Source organism: Vigna angularis, chromosome 3 (genome assembly GCF_016808095.1).
Source record: "Vigna angularis cultivar LongXiaoDou No.4 chromosome 3, ASM1680809v1, whole genome shotgun sequence".
In the NCBI taxonomy this organism is placed as follows: domain Eukaryota; kingdom Viridiplantae; phylum Streptophyta; class Magnoliopsida; order Fabales; family Fabaceae; genus Vigna; species Vigna angularis.
Genome location: NC_068972.1, coordinates 35,110,532 through 35,131,142, shown reverse-complemented (window position 1 = coordinate 35,131,142; position 20,611 = coordinate 35,110,532). Strand labels below are relative to the sequence as shown.

General features: G+C 32.4%; 2 protein-coding genes across 6 annotated transcripts in view; both read right to left on the bottom strand.

Moving 5' to 3' along the window:
* Positions 1 to 4,621: 4,621 nt before the first annotated feature.
* Positions 4,622 to 7,860, bottom strand: LOC108325462 (putative vesicle-associated membrane protein 726). The gene is given in 6 exon segments (XM_017558539.2): positions 4,622 to 4,787; positions 4,789 to 4,827; positions 6,225 to 6,287; positions 6,439 to 6,559; positions 6,797 to 6,938; positions 7,606 to 7,860. Coding segments are annotated over 6 exon segments (576 nt in total). The 5' UTR covers positions 7,796 to 7,860; the 3' UTR covers positions 4,622 to 4,766.
* Positions 7,861 to 18,137: 10,277 nt separating this feature from the next.
* The window catches only part of LOC108324864 (serine/threonine-protein kinase Aurora-3), a 34,401-nt gene continuing 31,927 nt past the window's right edge, over positions 18,138 to 20,611 (bottom strand). For 2 of the 5 annotated variants that reach the window (XM_052874403.1, XM_052874402.1), the window contains 4 exons: positions 20,248 to 20,462; positions 20,101 to 20,173; positions 19,919 to 20,003; positions 18,138 to 18,211 (listed from right to left, as the gene is read on the bottom strand). In XM_052874403.1, the coding sequence (XP_052730363.1) occupies positions 18,153 to 18,211; positions 19,919 to 20,003; positions 20,101 to 20,173; positions 20,248 to 20,462 (432 nt within the window). In that variant the 3' untranslated portion in view covers positions 18,138 to 18,152. Of the gene's footprint in view, positions 18,212 to 18,821; positions 19,025 to 19,599; positions 20,004 to 20,100; positions 20,184 to 20,247; positions 20,463 to 20,611 lie in introns of those variants that run through there. The other 3 variants (XM_017557795.2, XM_017557794.2, XR_008247634.1) reach the window with 3 other exon arrangements.

The following is a 20,611-nucleotide window of genomic DNA, read 5'->3' as shown; positions in this document are numbered from 1 at the left end:
TATTGATATCATTCTTGACAATGATATATGGACCAATGTTGCACATCTTCTTGTTTGAGAAGATATAATAAATGTACAAATAGGACTTGAAGGATTCAATAGGGTGTTAGCATTTAGGTATTTTTTAAAGAATCCTTAACAACTAATAAACATGCAACTCTTTGTTAGTGGGCTCAAAATGGATGAGCGACTTATGCATTATCTAATTGTCTGGATCATATGTCCAAGGGTGTCAAATCATGCACAGTGCTCCGAGGAAGACCTCCAAATCATACTTGAACTGCTTAATCATGTCACTATATATTTATTGATCCATTATAATAGTTGACACAATGCTTAAAGCAAAGAGGTTTTTTGCCTACCTTCTTCTTTACTCATTGTTGATTTCAAGGATACGTGAGTATAAAGAAGTGAGCACTGTCAGAGAACTAGTTCAACGAACTCTAGCATCCCACAAAACTAGCACAAGTGCCCTCAACCAAACGAGTTTCATTCTTCATGGAGGTGCCCTTGTTAATAAAGGAGATGTACTAGCTGAGGACTCCAAATAAGATCAAGAGATACCTGATGCTACTACTATTGTTGGATCATTAAGTTTTGTTGCAGGGTCTTCATCCTCCATAGAAGAAAAAGTTGCCAATATGAATAGGGGAATGAAAGAAATGTTTCTTCTTCAAAGCACTAGGCAATAAGAAATTTGTAGTCTAATTAGAAATTTAAACACTAAAGTGTTTAGTCTAGAAACCAAATTTGACGAACATTTTGTTGGTTATGATGAAGTTAGCGATGAATTTTAATTTATACAATATTTATCTTTCTACTTACCTAAGATGTCTGATTAAGGGGGAGCTTCATTCTAATTAAGTTAACAATTTTAGGGGGACTAAATAAATTCTTAATTTTTTTTAGGTTTAATAGGTTCGGAGGTCCCTATATTTGTGGGTTCGTTTCAATTGGGTCCTCCAATTTTGAAAGTGATCAATTTGGTCCCTAATTTAACAAAATTGAGTCAATAATACCATTTCCGTTAAATGCAATGGACGTCTTTAACTTTTTAAACATGTGGTATGTTGAAGCATCCTTCAAATAAAACTGTGCCACCTGCAAATAAAAGGATGCCTCAACATGCCACATGTTTAAAAAGTTAACACCGTCCATTATATTTAACGGAAAGGGTATTATTGACTCAATTTTGTTAAATTAGGGACCAAATTGATCACTTTCAAAATTGGAGGACCCAATTGAAACAAACTCACAAATATAAGGACCTCCGAACCTATTAAACCTTTTTTTTATTATGATTAAAAAGGAGAGAAAAAGTTTAAAGTAAGCATATATAATTTTATGTCCATCTAATGCTCCTTTCTTGTTTGAGTTATGAGTGTTCAGGATATTACAAAAAACCTTAAACCATATTTTGATAATCATCAAAAGGGGGGAGATTGTTGGCAAAAGAGTATTTTGATGATGATAAAAGCAAGTCCAATAACTCAATCATGCAAAAGATAGTCAAAGACTTATAGTTAGTTTTAATCTTTTGTAATAAGTTTTTTATATTTGTGTATAGGACTTAGTTTAGAAAGTTACACAACAACTTGTAAAATATTACTCCTGAAGTTTTTTAAAATATTTCAAAAACGCTCTATAATAATCGATTAACTAAAGTGATAATCAATTATCCAAATTGACTTAATATTTTTAGAAAAGTCTATGTGATAATCGATTATCACTTCTAGTAACCGATTATCACATAGAGGAAACAATTTTTATGAAAAGTCTCTATGATAATTGATTATTGCCTTCTGCTAATCGATTATCACATTGAGAAAAGGGTTTTCAAAATGTTTCTGTGATAATCAATTATCAACGACAGTTACGACCAAACTCTTCGGTTTCTTGACCTAATTTTTGAAAATAAAAGTCTATATATTTTACATAAACCTAGTTTTAAAAATAACTTTTCTTTTTAGAAGTTTAGTGTTGTGCTGCCAAAAGAAATTGTTTGAGTTTTCAAAAGAGGTTTTGTAAAACCTAGTGTGGGTAGAGTGTAAACTTTCATTGAGTGTGTCTAAGTAATTAAGTGTTTCTATTGTGGCTAGGAAAAATTGTTCATCCTTTGTATGTTCAAAGGAGGTGTTGTTTATCTCTTTTGTCTTCAAGAGAGACGTTCTCTAACACAAACTTAATTCTCTTTGATTGTAAGTTGTGGTTGTTTCTTAGTGATTGGTTAATTCATCTTTAAAGACATTAACAATTAGACGTATGATGTTTTGATATGAACCAATATCAAACTACTTCTGCAATTCTTTCCTTATACTCTTTATTTTTTTTCTAAAGGAATCAAAATTTATTTTAAAAATCAGTTTTAAAAAGGGGAGATTTTAAAAGGCACATTTTTATTAAGTACATCAACTCAGCCTCTCTCTCTCTTGGTTTTTGTCCATACACAAATATTTTGTTGTACGATTCACAAAATTTCACTAGTTTGGGATTTAGTGGGAACTACTTCTAAGTTGTGGTCCAATCAATTCTCTTCCTGTTTTTAGATGCTAGGAATAGATCTAAGGCTCTAATTGGCTATAGATCTTAATGCATGTGATCCATTGAAGCAATTATTAAGAAATCATACTAGAGTTTGATGATCTTAAGCTCTAGGTGCCAAGAACGGACCTAGAGTGACATTCAAAGAGAACTCCTAGGACATTATTAATTGTAGCTTCATAACTAAAATTGAACCATTACAAGAGAGGGATGGAGTGGTGTAGTCAAACTTTAACACATTTTCATTATCTGGAAGTCAACCATTTTCAACTCCAATTGTTGTACAACATGTTTTATTGTCAAAGTTACTTTTTTTCATGAACCAACTTTGTTTTACACTTTATAGAACCCATTTACTATTTCATTCACAGTTAAACTAGTTAAGGCATTTTGCTTTCTGTCAAATCCCTGTGGATACAACACTTGTTATATTACAAACTATCCAGTATACTTGTTGGTATATTTGGTTGCTTTGTGGTCACCCAACACTTCACCCTCTCCCATGATTCTCCAAATTGAGTGAAATTCAAACACTCAAGCCTATGAACACGTGGAGAATCAGGAAAACCATGCAATGCATGCCACGCACCAAATCACGAAGTCATGTATTCACACATGATTGAAGCTTTGAGAGAGGACCAGCATTGCTTACCCCATTCTTTATAGCCTTCTTGAGTGCACTTTTAGAGCCTTAAATAACAATGCAACATTAACTGTCAAGCTACTTCCAATTGTTTGTACATAAGTCATGTTCCCATGTACAAACCTATAATTTGAATGAGCAATTGGGTTTATAGGTAGGGATGATGTTTTCTTCCCTTTAGGGTGGGACAAAAGATAATGTCCTTAAAAAAGGTTTTTTTGTGTCATTGTCATTGATGCTTCAAGTGCTACTAAAAGAGTCTTTTCAATCTCATAACTTGTGCTATAAAATTTAAAATTAAGTTTAGGTATATAATGGTTTTAATATTTGATCTATTTTTTTTTGTTAAGGAGGGATATGAAGATTCTTTGCTTCTTGAGTAAACACGACTAAGACAAGGGGAGAAATCCATTGTTTTTAAGGTGGAGTTAGAAGCATGGCTATCCTTACATAATAATTTTTTAGTTGTTTTAGTTGTTCTTAAGATGAGATATTGGAGGTATATATGAGGAGCAAGGCGTATTAGAGTGATGGAGTTGGAGAAGAAGAAACACAAAAATGGAAAGATGATAAATATTATATAAAGGATAGAGAAAAATAGCACCACAAAAGTGGAAGGAAAAACAAACATGAAAGAAGAGAAAAAAGGGGAGAGGTAATAGAAGGTACACTGGTCAATAATTTATAGTTTTTAAAAATGTTAACATGACTTATCACATTAAACAAAAGTTAATATATTAAACTAAAAGAACTATTTATGTTTTTTTTAAGTACTAGAACTTAAGTTTCATATAAAAACGAAATAAAAATCACAATATAGTTTAAAGAAAAAAATATATCTATCTTTAAAATAATTATATCATTCTAATACATTAATAATTTTTTAATCAAAGTGCTATCAAAACTGATTTGATATGAAATGAAAACATATAGATATGCTTCTATTTTGACGGGTAAATTAGTTTTATATAATAAGTAATGATATATATTTAATAAAATAAAAATATATAGTTTTAATATATTAATTTTAATTCCGTTAATTGTTTTTTAAATTTTATTAATACAGATAACATAGTTAAATACATGTTTATTAACTGGTATATAGATGTATTAAAATGAGTATGAGTATTCATATACAAATATAATTTTAAATTTATAGAATAAGACGAGCAAATGATAAAAGGTTTATTTAAAAGATAATGTATAGTAAAATTGATTTTTTTATAATAAAATCACATAAAAATTATTAAAAAAATTTATTGCACTGATATTATATTTATTTATGTATTAGAAACAAAAAATATCAATATTTATCATAATGTTATTTACCTTGCTTTGATATATGTACATATTTAACAAATATTAGACATGAGCCCATTCATAGATAATATAATTAACTAAAGAATAATGACCAATGAGATTAAGAATATAGGCACAAATGTAACAAATTAAATCTTGCAAAATTGATCAAAGGAAAGGAAAAAACAAAAACCCTATTGTAAGCAGCTGATGCCACGACATATTGACATAAACATGATCAAAATTAATGCTAAGACGATGCCAAAAACAATCAATTTGATCTTCATATTTTGAACCCACATCTTCCTTTTAACCTTTGTGCCCTGTGTTCTAAAGTCTTGTGCCTGCGACAACAAGTGATGGACAAAAGGTTTAAACATATTTTCAATTTCTGCTTCTTTTCTTAGTGCTTTTAAAATAATTTATATAATGTTCAATATTTGTGTTAATTTTCTACCATTATTTAGATGCTTAAAAAGTCAGAGATTAAAATAAAAATACCATAATGATTAAAATAAAACGAGACTATAAATGCAGGACTAAATTAAAATGTAATAAAGTAGACTAGTCATCATTAAAGTTTCAAATTATTTATATTCTTGACTCTTTTTTTTTTGTATCTTAGAAATAAAGTTTCATAATATTTAATTTTATTCTATTTTTGCTATTATTTGTTTATCATTCAATTTTTGGATGACTGTAGAATAAAAAAATTGAAGTTCTTCAATATGTTTATAGAGACTAAATTAAAAATTATATAAAACTATTTTAATCTTGTAAAGTTTTTATATTTTGTTTTTTCGCTCTAGTCCTTTCAAAATTATACGTTAATTTTTACTATTTCATAGGTATGGTTAAAGATAATATATATATATATATATATATATATATATATATATATATATATATATATATATATATATTTTTATTGCAAATTTACGTAAAGTGTTTTTTAGTTGGTACACTTAGCAAAATGTAGGGGTTAAAAAAAATCTCTATTAAAAAAAATTAACTTTAAATTCAAGAGTATTTTAATAATTTTAAAATTTAATTTAAAATAAAAAAATAAAAATTTGTTATTTATCATCATTATTGTGCTACGTTTATTATTAGTTATTATCTTTTATTTTATATTTTTTAAAAGATAGTTGTTTTTTAAAATAAAAAATAAAATAAAAAATAATAACTATTAATAATGAATAATAAATAACTATTTTTTATTTTAAATTAAATTTTAAAATTATTAAAATATCTTTAGATTTAAAGTTAGTATTTTTAGTAGAGATCTTTTTATAACCTAAAACTTGATAGACTAGATGAAAAGTTATATACTAACTTAGTAAATATGTAGACTAGATGAAAAATTATATAATTTTTTTTTGTTCTTGTGTTATGTTTTTTTTTTGTGTTCTGTTTTAGTATTTTGTAAAACAATTTAGTTAGCATTTAGTTTCGGTATTTCCTTCTACTACTCATCATTAGTTTTTGGGTGACTGGAGAAAAAAAGTAAAAATAAAATTCATTTGTAAGAACTAAATTAACAATTATGTAAAAGAACATGTCATCAATGACATGTTGCAACAGTAATTAATATATCTAAGTAAGACATAATCAAGAACTAATGTAAAACAATTAAATATTACGAAAAAAAATACTAAGAAAAACTAAGTAAAAATTATCATATTATAGACATTAAACATATATTTATCTCAGAAAAAAAAAACAGAAAAATTAATGGAACCTGTGAGCGAAGACTGTCAGTCTTATCCACCAACATCTCAATCTTTTCTCCTCGATCAAGCACCTATAAAATAAACCAAATTCATAGATATTTCAATCAAATCAAATCAAATAATAATAATAATAATAATAATAATAATAATAATAATAATAATTAATGGTGGCAGAAATCGTTTTAAATAACTCTAAATTAACCATTTTTATATAAATCTTGCCTTCTCGATGTTTTCCATCATTACACCCTTCACTTCAGAAACTTGAGCCTTCACTTTGGCAAGTTTGTTGATCTCTTCAGGATGATCAACACAGTATTGCATTTGCTGTTTCAGTTTTGGCCTGAACATTTCAAAAACCATGCATTCATTATGTTTAAATTTTCCAAATTCTCATGATAATTCTTTTATAATTAACTATATAATGATGAAATAAAACTCTATCTAATGATAAATAAAGTATCAGAAAGAGTGTTAGAGACATTAGGGTTTCTCATAAATAATTGAACGACATCATATAAAAAATTATTTGTTTTTTGTCAAGTGCATGAAAATGTATCATAGTAATTAAAAAATGTACCCAAATTCTCTGTTTAGGCTCTTAGCAGAAGCAGTTGCAGCTTTTCCTGCACCATATTTTTTGCTGAATTCTTCCTTCACACGTTCCAGAAAAGCAATAGGAAGCTGTCTACCAGCAGATTCAACAGCCACCACACAGTAGGCTACAAAATCCAAAATTTCAACCAAATATTTTACAAAACATCATTAAACTTTGATCCCCTTTTAACTGTTTCTATTTTCTTAAAAGTCAAACATATACAATCAAATTCTGATCCTACAATCCTTGTTTCTTTTGTAAAAGGAACAACATAATATGAAACAATTTCTGTTAAAAACACTTCAAAATGATATTTTCATTTATGGTTTCAAGGACTGTTTTGTAAAACAATTTGACACTACTCCACGATATAATATTTGAACAAAAACAATGTGTGAGATGTTCTATGATGTATATGTTTTCGTTTGTTTTCACGTCATCTTGTTCAGTGTGATGTTAATTTTACAATTTGTTTCTTGTATCAACTTCCACTAGCTGTTTATGATGCAATATTAAAGCTATAATCTCTTTATGAAAATATAAACCATAACTTTTGCACTTTAATCTGCATCAGATAAAAAGATGGTAAGAAAATGTGTTAGTGAGATCCTGAGAAAGGGATGAGAAAGGGACAATTCACCTTTTATCATGGCTATCAAACATGTGCAGTAATTCAAACAAAAAAAATGGAAAAACAAAAGCTAGAATCATCAAGATCTAGATCAAATGACGATAAAGCTATGGATGATGAAATGAATATGATGCATGAAATCGAAAGATGCATGACGTACTGAATCCACTTTCAACAAGATAATTGAAAGTGTGGCCATCACAATTGTAGGTGAATCTGTTGTTTGTAGAAGGAAGCTTCTGCAGGCATTGAGAGGCAATGGTGGTGAAGTTCCCAGAAAATTCAGTGTACTCAGCAAGAATCATGGTGCCTCGAGCCACAAAGCTGTAGATCAAAGATTGTTGCCCCATCTTCAAAAACCACACAAAAAGTTTTGAATATCTCAAAATGCAAAGAGAATGAAGAGAGGGGCAGAATGAAGAATAGACAAAAAAAAATGGTAGGAGTAGAGAAGACAAGACTTTTGGTTTGGAAATCTCCAATGTTTGTAATGATACCCCGAAAATGCGGCTATTCAAGCTCTTCGCAAACAATTTCTTCTCCTAATTTTTCTCTTCTACGAATTAAACTTTTCCTCGGCTATTTTAACTCGATGCTCAATTTATATATATATATATATATATATATATATATATATATATATATATATATATATATATATATATATATATATATATATCAAACTAAACTTAATATTATATATTTTTTTGAGATATTTAATATTTGTGAAAAATTGAAAAATTGGACAAGAGACTTAAATAATTTTAAAAAATTGAAATACATAATAATATTTGAGTGATTGAGATTTTTTTAATTTTTTAAATAATTTGTTTGGATAAAATAACTTAAATTTTAATTATTTTTGTTTTGATAAAATAATTTAATTTATATTTTAAGCAAAACTCAACTTTATCATTGAGTCTAAGTTGAGTTAGTTTAACTTTCAATTTAGAACAACTTGTTTTAATTTCAATTCGAGACAACTTAGTTCAATATTCAACACAAATTGATTTGGGTTGACATTTAGCCCATATCAACTTGGCTCAACATTTGGATTAGGCCAACATAACTAGACTTTTGCTTAGATGACTTGACTTGACCTTTAGTCTGGATCTGACTTTGATCAACCTTCGGTCGAGACCAACTTGGCCCGACTCTGGTCAACATTTGGTCTGGGCCACTCCACTTCTCCTTCGTCCCTGTCGACTTTGCTCGACCTTCGACCTCAATTGATTGATTGGACATTCACCCTGGACCAACTCGGCTTGAACTTTGACCCTGATTGTCTCGGCTCATGATTGGCTCGGGCTGATTCGACTCGACCTTCGGTCCAGGCTGGCTTTATTCAACCTTTAATCTAGGTCAATTCCGTTTGACATTGGGTCGTACCATTCCACTCGTCCTTTGGCCTAGGTTCCACTCGACCTTACCCCAAACTAACTCGACTCGACTGCTTGGGTTAACTTAGCCCGACCTTTGGCTCAGTCCAACTCAACTTAATCTTTGGACCTGGTTGAATCGACTCGAGCTTTGGTTTTCGTCTAATTTACACGAACTGACATAACTCAACCTTTAGCTTGATGAATTGGGTTGAATTTCGGTCCCGGTCCATTCAACTTGACCATATTGATCCAAACCTAGTCCACTTGATATTTGGTTTTGACCGAAGGTCAAGTTAAGTTTGTCCAAACTCATACTTGAGTTGAGTCGACTCAAACTAAATGTCAAGATGATTTGATCTAACCAAAACTTGATATGAATTAACATTTTGGATTTATAAACTTTCTTCATTCTAACCAATGAAAAATTCCATAACTTGTAAAATTTCAATTTTCTTCTTTTTTTTTAGTAAATTTTAAATTATATTATTTTAGTTATTTAAAATACATCCTTAAAATTCTTTTATTTTAAATTTCTTTTAATGTTTCATCCAAACAAATTATTTTACTTCAAAATATTTTAAATTTCCCAAATAAATAAATCTATTCTTAAATTACTTCATCCAAACACAATTTTAAAGAATGAATATTACAAGTATGGATGACAACTGGTCGGGTCGGGCACGGATAGTCCTACCCGTAACCCGACCCGCCGGATAAAAATGTACTCGCTACCTACGCGGGTATCTGTTTAGAAAATACCCACGGGTATTTTAAAACCCGCAGATACCAAAAGACAATATTTTAACTCTTCTTGCTACTCATTTTAAGTTGAGTGTTAAACAAAGTTCTTCAAGTGAAGCTGAGAAGATAGATATGAGCAAAGTTCCTTATGCTTTTGCGATGGGTAGTTTGATGTATGCATCGGTATGTACAAGGCCTAATATTGCACATGTTGTTGGTACAGTTAGTAGATTTCTGTCAAATCCAGGTAAAGAGCATTGGAATGCTATGAAATGGATTTTGAGGTATCTTCGCGATACTAGTGGTTTGAGGCTTTGTTTTGGAGGTGATAAATCTACTTTGGTGGGTTACTCATATTCAGATATGGCTGGAGACATTGAATCCAGAAAGTCCACTTCAGGCTATTTGATTCAGTTTGCAGGGGGAGCCTTGGCTTGACAATCAAAGTTATAAAAGTGTGTAGCGTTGTCTACTATTAAGGCAGAATCCATTGCACTTACTGAGGCATGTAAGGAGTTGTTATGGGTGAAGAAATTCTTAGAGGAGCTTGGTTTTGGGCAAGGTAAATACTTGTTGTATTGTGAGAGTCAAAGTGTTATTCATCTTGGTAAGAATCCAAGTTTTCATTCTAAATCCAAACATATTGATGTGAGGTATCATTGGATACATGATGTTTTGGATGCTAAGTTGTTGGAATTAGCTAAAGTTCATACAGATGATAATGGTGTTGATATGATGACCAAGGCATTGCCAAGAGGAAAGTTTGAAGTTTGTTGTGAGATCGCTGATTTGGCGGATATCTCCACATAGTCGTGAGGGGAAGATTTGTTAGGTTATTGGGTTCCCTTCCTATGTGGAAAATAGGCTCAAATAATGAGGACCATTATGTCTCACAAGGTTAAATGGAGATGGGTCAGATTAGTTGGGCACATTAGAGTCATTTGAAGAGAGGAAAAGGCCAGGTGAGAGAAAAAGGAAGATAGAAAGCATTTCCCGCATAACCCTAAACCTGCATTGGTGTTTTCGTCGTTGTGAAGTCGTTCACTGTTGGATTGGGCTAATTTTTAGACAGTGGGTTCCAGATGTATGGTTCTTCATTATGACTGGTCGGATCATGAATCAGAGGTCTAATTGGGGAGAAAACTGTCCCGCACCAGCAGCCCTATTTTGGAGAATTTTCATCTTTTTTGTTCTCATTTGTAAGCATTTGTGCTTAGTTAAATTGGCTTATTGAAAATACCATTTGGTGTTATTATTGGAGACTCTTTTGTATCCTATTATTGATTATGGTGAATTTTTCTTTGGTCTGGACGACTCATGGTTTTTACCCTTATATTGAGGGGTTTTACACGTTAAAAATTGTTGGTGTCTCTTTGTGCTTTGGATTCTATTTTTTGTTCTATTTGTTTGGTGCTCCTCGCACATTATCGCAAGAAGGGGGATTGAATTTTCGTTACGTTATTACTTTTTGCTAAGTTGTTATATTTTTTGGCCATTTCCCCATTAAGCATATCTACCTATAAATAAATGGCATCATTTGTATAAGTTTTTCATACTTGATTAATGAGTAACAAAACTCTGTCGTTTTGGAGAGTTAGTGTTCTTGATTGAGAGTCTTATCTTGAGAAAGGCGATTCAAGTGACAACTCATTCACTTGTCTTGGAATATTCCAAATGACATGGATCAAACAATTGTCGTGCTTTTAATGAAGTGTTTTAAGTCCAATGTCTAGAATTCATTCGCGTGGCTTCATCCAAATAATTTGATACTACAAATCATGTTTATGCATCTGTGTTTGTTGAACTCGAGTATAAACAATGCTTATATTCTTTAATCAACTTGTATCAATAGTAGACAAATTTAAGTAGTCGTTTGATATTGTACCAAAACTAATTGTCTTATCGTTGAAAACCAACTTGTTTGATCAATTGTCTAATCAACTTATACCTTGGAGCATTTGATAACTTTGTGTCATCTGACTCTAATCTTTTGGAGTGTCTGATGAACACATTTCATTGTATTATCTTATGGGTTTAAATATCCATTTAAAACTTAGCTTATATGTTAGACAATATAATTTTATCTTCATTTGTTCCTTGCAAAACTCTTTGTAATTGAAGGTTTATACACTTAAAGACCTTTTTATGAAAATATGTTAGACATATTAACATATATATTCATTATTGTATAGCTTTTATTATCATTAAAACATAATTAGAAAACCATTGGGAAGCTTTCTTCTAAGTTTGTATCGTTAGAACTTTAACAATTTCTCCCTTTTTTTAGGGTTAAATATGATTTTAGTTTCTAAACTATCAAGCGATTTTGTTTTTAGTCCCTCTTTCAAACTAAGGTACCTTTTGGTCCTTATCCTTTAGAAAAACACAATTTTTCGTCCTAAAAAACGAACGGCGTTAAGTAGAGGCTGAGTTGGCTAACGTCTGGCCACGTCTTCAGACATATTTCCTTAGTAAGTTTTGGCACGTGTTATTGGAAGTTCGATGACATGTCTTCAGAGAGACGAGGTTGTGAAAGAAATTAGGGTTCTTGGGATTTATTCACGCGAATGAGATTTGGTTTCGCAATTGTTGTGGCTCGAGTGAAAGAAATTAGGGTTCTTGTTCGATCGATTTGCTTTGGCGATTGTTGTGGCTCGAGTGGTCTCAAGGGTGAAGAGCAACGACGGGAAATAAGCTTCAAGAGCAGAAGGTTGGATTTCATCTTCTTCAGCATTGTTTTGGCTGGAGTGGTTGGTGATTATTTACGTTCGCGATTAGGATTCGTCTTCCATCGAACAAGGTAATTATTTACTTTTGGTTTACTGTGGATGCAGTGTTTGCGGTGCATTGTGTGTGTAAATTTTTCATATTACCATGTTATGGATGCATTATTCATTGAACAAGGTAATTATTTTTCATTGTCGATCCAGTGATTAGCAATGGTTTTTTATGTTTCTCTGCATCACATGGGGAAGTTCGTGAAGAACAAGGGGCTAGAATATGTAGAAGGAGAAATACATGTTATAAAAGGAATTGATCCCAACAGGTGGTCTTACTTTGAAGCAATGGGATTTGTTAGAGAATTCAAGTATGATGCAGAGTTCAAGCTATGGTGGAACGAGTCGAAACAAAAGGCCATGAACAATCTGAGAATACTCAGCGATGACAGCGAAGCAATGTTGTTGGCTAACTATGCAAAGGCAGAAAATGATGAGGTCGAAATCTATGTCCAACCTAGTCAGCCAGTTGAAGTTAACTTTGTTACTTTTGGTGAAGAGGCACCTGAAGTAGAGATAGAGGAGATGGAGGAAGAGGTAAACATGGATAACGAAGAACAGGTTATTGTGGATGAACAACATGGTGATGTTGTTGAAGAACATGGTAATGTCGATGAAGAAGAAGAGGATGGGGAAGAGGAAGAGCAAGAGGAAGAGGCCAATGTGGTTGAGGCCGAAGTGATTGACAATCTTGATGACAATGAAGAGGAAAGAATGGCAAATGATGATGATGGGTTTGGGATGGACAATGATAGGGTGGAGGCAAAGAGAAGAAATATTAATCCTATTTTGGATAGGTGGAGTAGAATGAAGAAGAATAATAAGACTATCAGGAGCAGAAACCAAGAGAGTGATGGGTCATTTATGATTAACGAAGAAGTTGGAGAGCATGACATAAATGAAGACTACATTTCAGATGAGTTGTCTTCAAATGTAGATAGTGATGAGGGTGTGAGTGAGAATAACAGGAAGTTTCCAAAGTATAGAGCGGATGATATGACCAAGAGCTTCAAATTTAAATTGGGGATGGAGTTTAAGTCATTGAAAGATTTTAAAAGTGCGCTACAGGAACATATTCTTTTAAATGGAAAAGAATTGAAGTTTGTGAAGAATGATTTGAATAGAGTGAGGGTAGTTTGTAAAAAGGGATGTGGTTTTGTAATCATGGCTGGCAAGGAAGGAGGTAGCCAAACTCTTAAAGTGAAAACACTGGTTGGGCGTCACAAGTGTGGAAGATTTTTTGGTAACAAAAGTGCAAGTGTACAGTGGATTGCACAAGTATTGATAGACAAATTTGTTAATGTCGGAGGCATGACTGTGATCCAAATCGTAGATGAAATCAAAAAATCTTTTAGTGTTGGAGTTACTCCCTGGAAAGCTGGAAGAGCAAAGCAAATTGCCATGAAATCTTTTACACACCCTTAATGCAAGCAGAACACACTCATTCAATTTGAATCTTTACTGAAGCAAGTCGAACGGTCTAACACTCTTAATTTGCTTTACTTAACGCTGATACATATGACACACAACACAAAATCATTCATTTTGAAACTTTAGTGAATCAATCCGAACGGTCTAACACTCTTATTTTGCTTTGCTTAACACTGATACATATGACACACAACACAAAATCATTCATTTTGAAACTTAAGTGAAGCAAGTCGAACGGTCTAACACACTCTCTTAATTTGCTTTGGTTAATGCTGATAGAAATGACACAGAACACAAACTCATTATTTTGAAACTTTAGTGAAGCAAGCCGAACGGTCTAACACACTCTCTTAATTTGTGTTGGTTAATGTTGATAGAAATGACACACACAAACTCATTCATTTTGAAACTTTAGTGAAGCAAGTCGAACGGTCTAACACACTCTCTTAATTTGCTTTGGTTAATGCTGATAGAAATGAAACAGAACACAAACTCATTCATTTCCATCTTTACTGATACAACACCCACTTATATGTTCAAACTCATTCATTTCAAATTACAACACTAATGCCGATACAAATGCACATAACACAAACATCAGGCCATAATTCTGTTACATCACACCATTACCAATCTAATTCCAATTTATCTTCAACACAAACATAATACAAAACATTATTGTTAATGTCCATGACAATACAAAGAAGAACATCATCATCTTCAAAAATTTTCTCTCTTGCTCTAATTTCCTCTTCAACTTCTCCTTCTTCTTCCTCAAATCCAATACAACCTTTTCAATACAGACTTCAACTTCTTCATTCTCTGTTTGGAAGCTTCCTTCAATTTCATAATCTCCTTCATCAACCCATAATTACAGCTTGAATTACTCTGCAAAAAAATTACAAATCATGAATACAAACACAATGTAGAATAAGTAAAGCACTTCTTCTCACTTACTGCCCAATTTCTACATCTGTAAAATAGTCTCCCTTTGTTCTTCAATGTAGTTGCCTTCAACAACAACAATTGTTCCCCACAACCACAGATTTTTGAACCCAACTAAGAGGAGGATCCACATGTTTGGGACATTCCTGAACCAATGCCCCTTCACGCGCAACCATTCCACCACTGTCAGCTTTCATTTCCCTTCAACAGTGATTTCGAAAGTAAAGAAAGATCCCTTTAGTCCCAACAAAACTATAAATGACAAATCCATCCCTTTATTCAAACGAAAGAGAAGAGTGAACTTACGTCACCAAATGCAACAATGCTGAAGAAGATGAAATCCAACCTTCTGCTCTTGAAGCTTCTTTCTCGTCGTTGCTCTTCACCCTTGAGACCACTCGAGCCACAACAATCGCCAAAGCAAATCGATCGAACACGAACCCTAATTTCTTTCACTCGAGCCACAACAATCGCAAAACCAAATCTCATTCGCGTGAATAAATCCCAAGAACCCTAATTTCTTTCACAGCCTCGTCTCTCTGGAGACATGTCATCAAACTTCCAATAACACGTGCCAAAACTTACCAAGGAAATCTATCTGAATACGTGGCCAGACGTTAGCCAGCTCAGCCTCTACTTAACATCGTTCTTTTTTAGGACGAAAAATTATGTTTTCCTAAAGGATAAGGACCAAAAGGTACCTTAGTTTGAAAGAGGGACTAAAAACAAAATCACTTGATAGTTTAGGAACTAAAATCATATTTAACCCTTTTTTTATGTCCTTTTTTTTATGATGACAAATCTATAGGAATAAATCATAAGCATTTAACTATATAAAGTATCATAGTACATGTATTACTTTACGAACCATCTTTTAGAATTTCATTATATCAATGTATAACAATTTTCAGAGCTTACATCATACAATAATTGTTAAGTCCATACAGTACGATCCCCATGCTTCAAACCCCATGCTTCAAGTGGTTTTCCCAACTATGCTTTACAAGGAATAGACAAAGAATTGATTATATCATCTAACACATAATATTTTAGATTACAACTGGTTATTCAAAATCATTCAAAATCATCAAATAATACCGTGAAAAGTATTAATCAGACCATACAATAGTTACATTGATCAGACGCTATAAGTTACATTGCTCAGACGATATGAGCCCACTAAAGTTGATCCTCATACGACTACCAATGAGGAATAAATGAAACCTTCACTAGACCAAATGGTTCAAAATGTCATGATCAGACGATTGAACAAAATTGTTTCCTAATAACCATCAAACGATTATAAGAAATCAACTAACACTTTAATGACTGACATGTTTATTAATGTTTTGATTCACTGTTTGAATGATTTATGCTTTGAATTAAATATTTTTCTATATGATTAACTTGTTATAATTATATCATTGGTTTTGTAACATCCCAAAACTAATACCATAGAATATTCACAATTAACAATATTACAGTTCAGTTTTGAAAGGGAAGAGGTACGCTCTTGGCCGAACAGCCTTACAACCAGACTTCAGAATTTAAACTCTACAAAACAATAAACTAGACCGAACGGTTCAAACACCAAACCTACACCGAAAGTTTATATTAAAACAGAACTAATTCTATCGACCAAACGGTCCTACGGTTCAACTTTTAGTTCCACTTCTTCTAGAGCCTCTTCCAGTAGACACTCTTCTCCTCCTGCTCATATCCACAGGATGATCATTGTAACAGGAAATGATGGCCGAACGGACAATATAGACAAGACAGTAAATAGGGTAAGCTTATGTAATTTAATTAATTCAGTAAAACATATATTTCACATAAACCTAATATAATTCAATAGTCAATCATGCAACAACCAATCATGCATTTCCAACCATAACCATACATCAATGCATGCAATGACCGACCACTTTCCTCTGACTGTCCGGACTGTATGAATTTTGTGTAGCTACGACGTTTTTGCACCCGGGTGATGTAGTAACTGGGATGCCCTCAACAGCTGCCACTCGGGGTTAGTCTGTTATACTTCGCCCATATTAACCTTATGGACTAGGACCTCCTGCCATTCTCACACATGATTTACTCCTCTCTACTTGAGAATGAGTAATCATAAAATATCAGGATAAACGCTACCTTAGCATGACCACATTCATATTTTACCATTCCATAACAAATCCTAAGATATTCCTCTCTGGAATACTCTTTCATATCCATACTATTCAATTCATATCACATTTTAAATATCATCATATTTCATCATCAATACAATCAGACTGAACACTGAAAATAAGATCCCATCTTAGAACAGCAATGAAAGAAACAACTTCCATCTTAGAAGCAAGACCGAACGAGAGAATATTTTTTAGAATAATTTAATGGAATACTTAGTGTAAGACCGAGCGGTCTTTCACTTATCCACAGAATAGGACCGACCAGTCCATACTAGGTAAGACTTTGGTGACACAACACGTTTACTTGATACTCAACAGTTATGACCAAACGGTCTTTACTATACAGAACTCTAAGAATGTACGAAATGCATATAATTAGACTTACCCTAAAATCATGAAAACTTTTAACCGAAACCTAAGAACTTAAACTGAACACCACAAGCTTTTAACCGAACACTACTAAGTTGGACCTAACACTCCAAGTTTCAAATATAAGTACATAATTGAAGATTATGACAAGACCGAGCGTTTGGTTCAAGACCGAGCACTACTGAGCTTATACAATGAAAGAATATATTCTAAATACAAATACATATAACTTATTTTCATCAAAGAATAAATATAATATTTAAGAATTTAAGTATTATTGAATACCTTAACTAAGCTGATTTAAGAAGTAAAAATAGAAAACTATACCCAGATCGAACGCTTATTTACAACTATAATAATATAAAACCAATCGGTCATTAACTGAAATTTTCTACAGAAGAAGAATCCAGTTCAAACCGAATGCTCAAAGTAAAACCGAACGGTCAAGACTGACTTTCGAAAACAATTACGAAATACGCAGATTGAAACTCAAACTCTATTCATACCTAGTTTTCACCATGTATAACCATCACTCACATACAGACAATCATACAACAACCTTTATAATTCATCTCAACCAAATATATATATATATATATATATACAAAACATCAAACACCCAAGCCAACATTCAAAACAAGAATCATAATTAAATTACAAGTTTCCCTTACCTCTTAAACTTAACCAAACGCTCACAGTTTGTATAGAATAGCTCACCACCTGAAATCTTAGAATCCTACGGATCACGATTTATGAAACTAAACCAAACAAAAGATCAGAAAGGTGCTTAGAATGAGATGATAAACTCATGCAACCAGAACTTGACTTGCATGTGTCAGAAAACGAACATTCTAAGAAGAGAAGGAACTCACCAGCTTAAAACCACAACTTGATCGGTGCAAAGTGAAGCCCTTGACACCAGGAAGACTCAGACACTGCTTGAATGATGATCAGATGAAAGAAAAGGTAAGAATTTATAGAGAGAAGAAGAAGATTGTAGAGAGAAGAAGGAGAAAATGAAGAACCCAGAAGGTTGAAGATGAAGGGGTACACGCAGAAAAGTGACACCAAATTTGAAATTTTGCTTTAAATACTACCGTCACTAAACCGATCGGCCACTCAACGCTGCACACCTGTCTTTCACTTTCTGATTTTTAGAAACCCTTGTACCTACACTTGTCTTCCACTAACAGGAAATCTTAAGGGTCCTAACAGGTTTATTGACATAAAATTTGTTTCATTCTTTGATAAATCATATCAAGAGTTATTTGCTCTGAATATATTTGAGATATTATTTAATATGGTAAAAAAGTTTCCTAAAGAAAAAAATTCAGAAAGTCGGAGATAAAATATCCAAGCCTTCTTAATCAAGAAAAGGAAACAAGATAATATGATGCAACAAAAGAATATTTCAATCAAGAATTTCTAAATGCCAAGTTGAGCATGATCCTTAAATTCATCAAATTACACAAATATATGTTACAAGGTCATCTACAACTATGATTGAAAGAATGAAGTAATTCAAGGAAAGAATGAAGATAATGATATAAAAACGGAAATAGATGCATTGAAGAGTTAAATCAAGATAATCCATGAAGATGAGGATACCGATACAAAGCGATGATGCTAAGATCTCAAAGTAGAAGTTGCAAAAGTCAAGCAAAAATAAAGTTATCCAATTATCCAAAAGCTTCAAAGCTGCAGATTACATCGATGACTCCATGAAGATTTTCAAAGCACAAATCAAGCTGATCATAATTGGAGATCAATGAAGAACAGAAGTTTAGTTAGTACCCAATACATTCTGAAGAACAACAATAAAAGAGCAAGAGAAAATAGAAAGAAGTTGACGAAAAAGCTGAAAAACGTACATATACTCAAACAAAGAGAACATACACATAAAGAGATACGTTGTCTGCAAGTATCCGTTTGTTTCTTGATTCTAATATCAACTAAAGTATCCGTGTGTTATTAGAGTTTCAATTGTATGCAACGGACTTCTATTTCATTAGTTTTTCTTATTTTTATTAAAGTACTCATTCACAGTTAATCTCATCAACCTAGAACACATTATTTGACAACACAAAAATTCTGTTCCTCTGATTGAAAGGCAGAGAAAGAAGTAATAATAATAATAATAATAATAAATAAGTTAATATCACAGGACACGTTATTTGACAAATTTGCTTTTGGTTTTAGAATTGCAGCACCCTTTGAAGCAGCTCCGCTGGAATTAGAATCCAAATTTCATCATGAACAGCAAATATCCTAATTTGGTAACTGATTTCATATTATAAAATCATTTTTCCATTTAAAACTTACGAAAAAGAAAGACAAAATATCAATATTAATTATCCAAATTTCAACATAGGACTAACTCATCAAAGAGAAATCGTTAAATCTGAGGGGTGACATTCAGTATTGAGCATGCAAAAATAAATCTTCGTCATGCCTGGTTTAGATCAGCATATACACAATCCTAATGCTCCTAACCTCACGGCGAAGATAATGAGTCATTCAAGCTGATGATAGTACACTACAAAACACTCACATTGCTTGCATTTTACATCACATACAGAATTCAGTTTTAATCCCTCGTTCCCAGTTAAATGAGTAATTAAGTCGGTATTACAAGCAAATACCCGAAAAATCTGCATTCTTGACTATCCAAGGATGTTCCATTATCTTCTGAAGAGAGAGCCTTCGTGAGGAGTCCTTCACCAGAAGCTACATTATTTTATAGATTGCTGTCAGAAAGACGACTAATTTGTTCACTGAAAGAATTTACTTTGGCCAAGATATCAATACTGGGATGTTAACTTACCCGGCTAATCAGACTTTTGGCATCTAAAGAAACAGAAGGGTTGGAAGGGAAGCTTAGGTCAACCTTCATTATCCTACACAAAGCTAAATACACAATGAAAGAACAACGTCTACTTTAAATAAACATATAGCCCAAGAAGTTTTGTACCTTTTGAAGGTATCAGCTTGACTCTCAGCCTCAAATGGAGGGGCACCAAAGAGGAACTCATAACAAAGGATACCAAGAGTCCAGTTATCAACAGCATAGTCATGAGCTTTATTTTCAACCATTTCTGGTGCTAAATAATCCAATGTGCCACACATGGTATGTCTTTTGCTTTTAGACTGAACAGACCAACCAAAGTCTCCAATTTTAAGACGACCCTGCAATCAAGTCACTATTAGTTGAACATACAAGTGCCCTTAAACCCCAAATATAATCAATTGGCTCCAACTATCTACCGAATGGATTCACTTTCATTTAGTCTCTTTTTGATGAGAGTGGGAAAAGGGTGTTGTAATTAGAGGAAAAT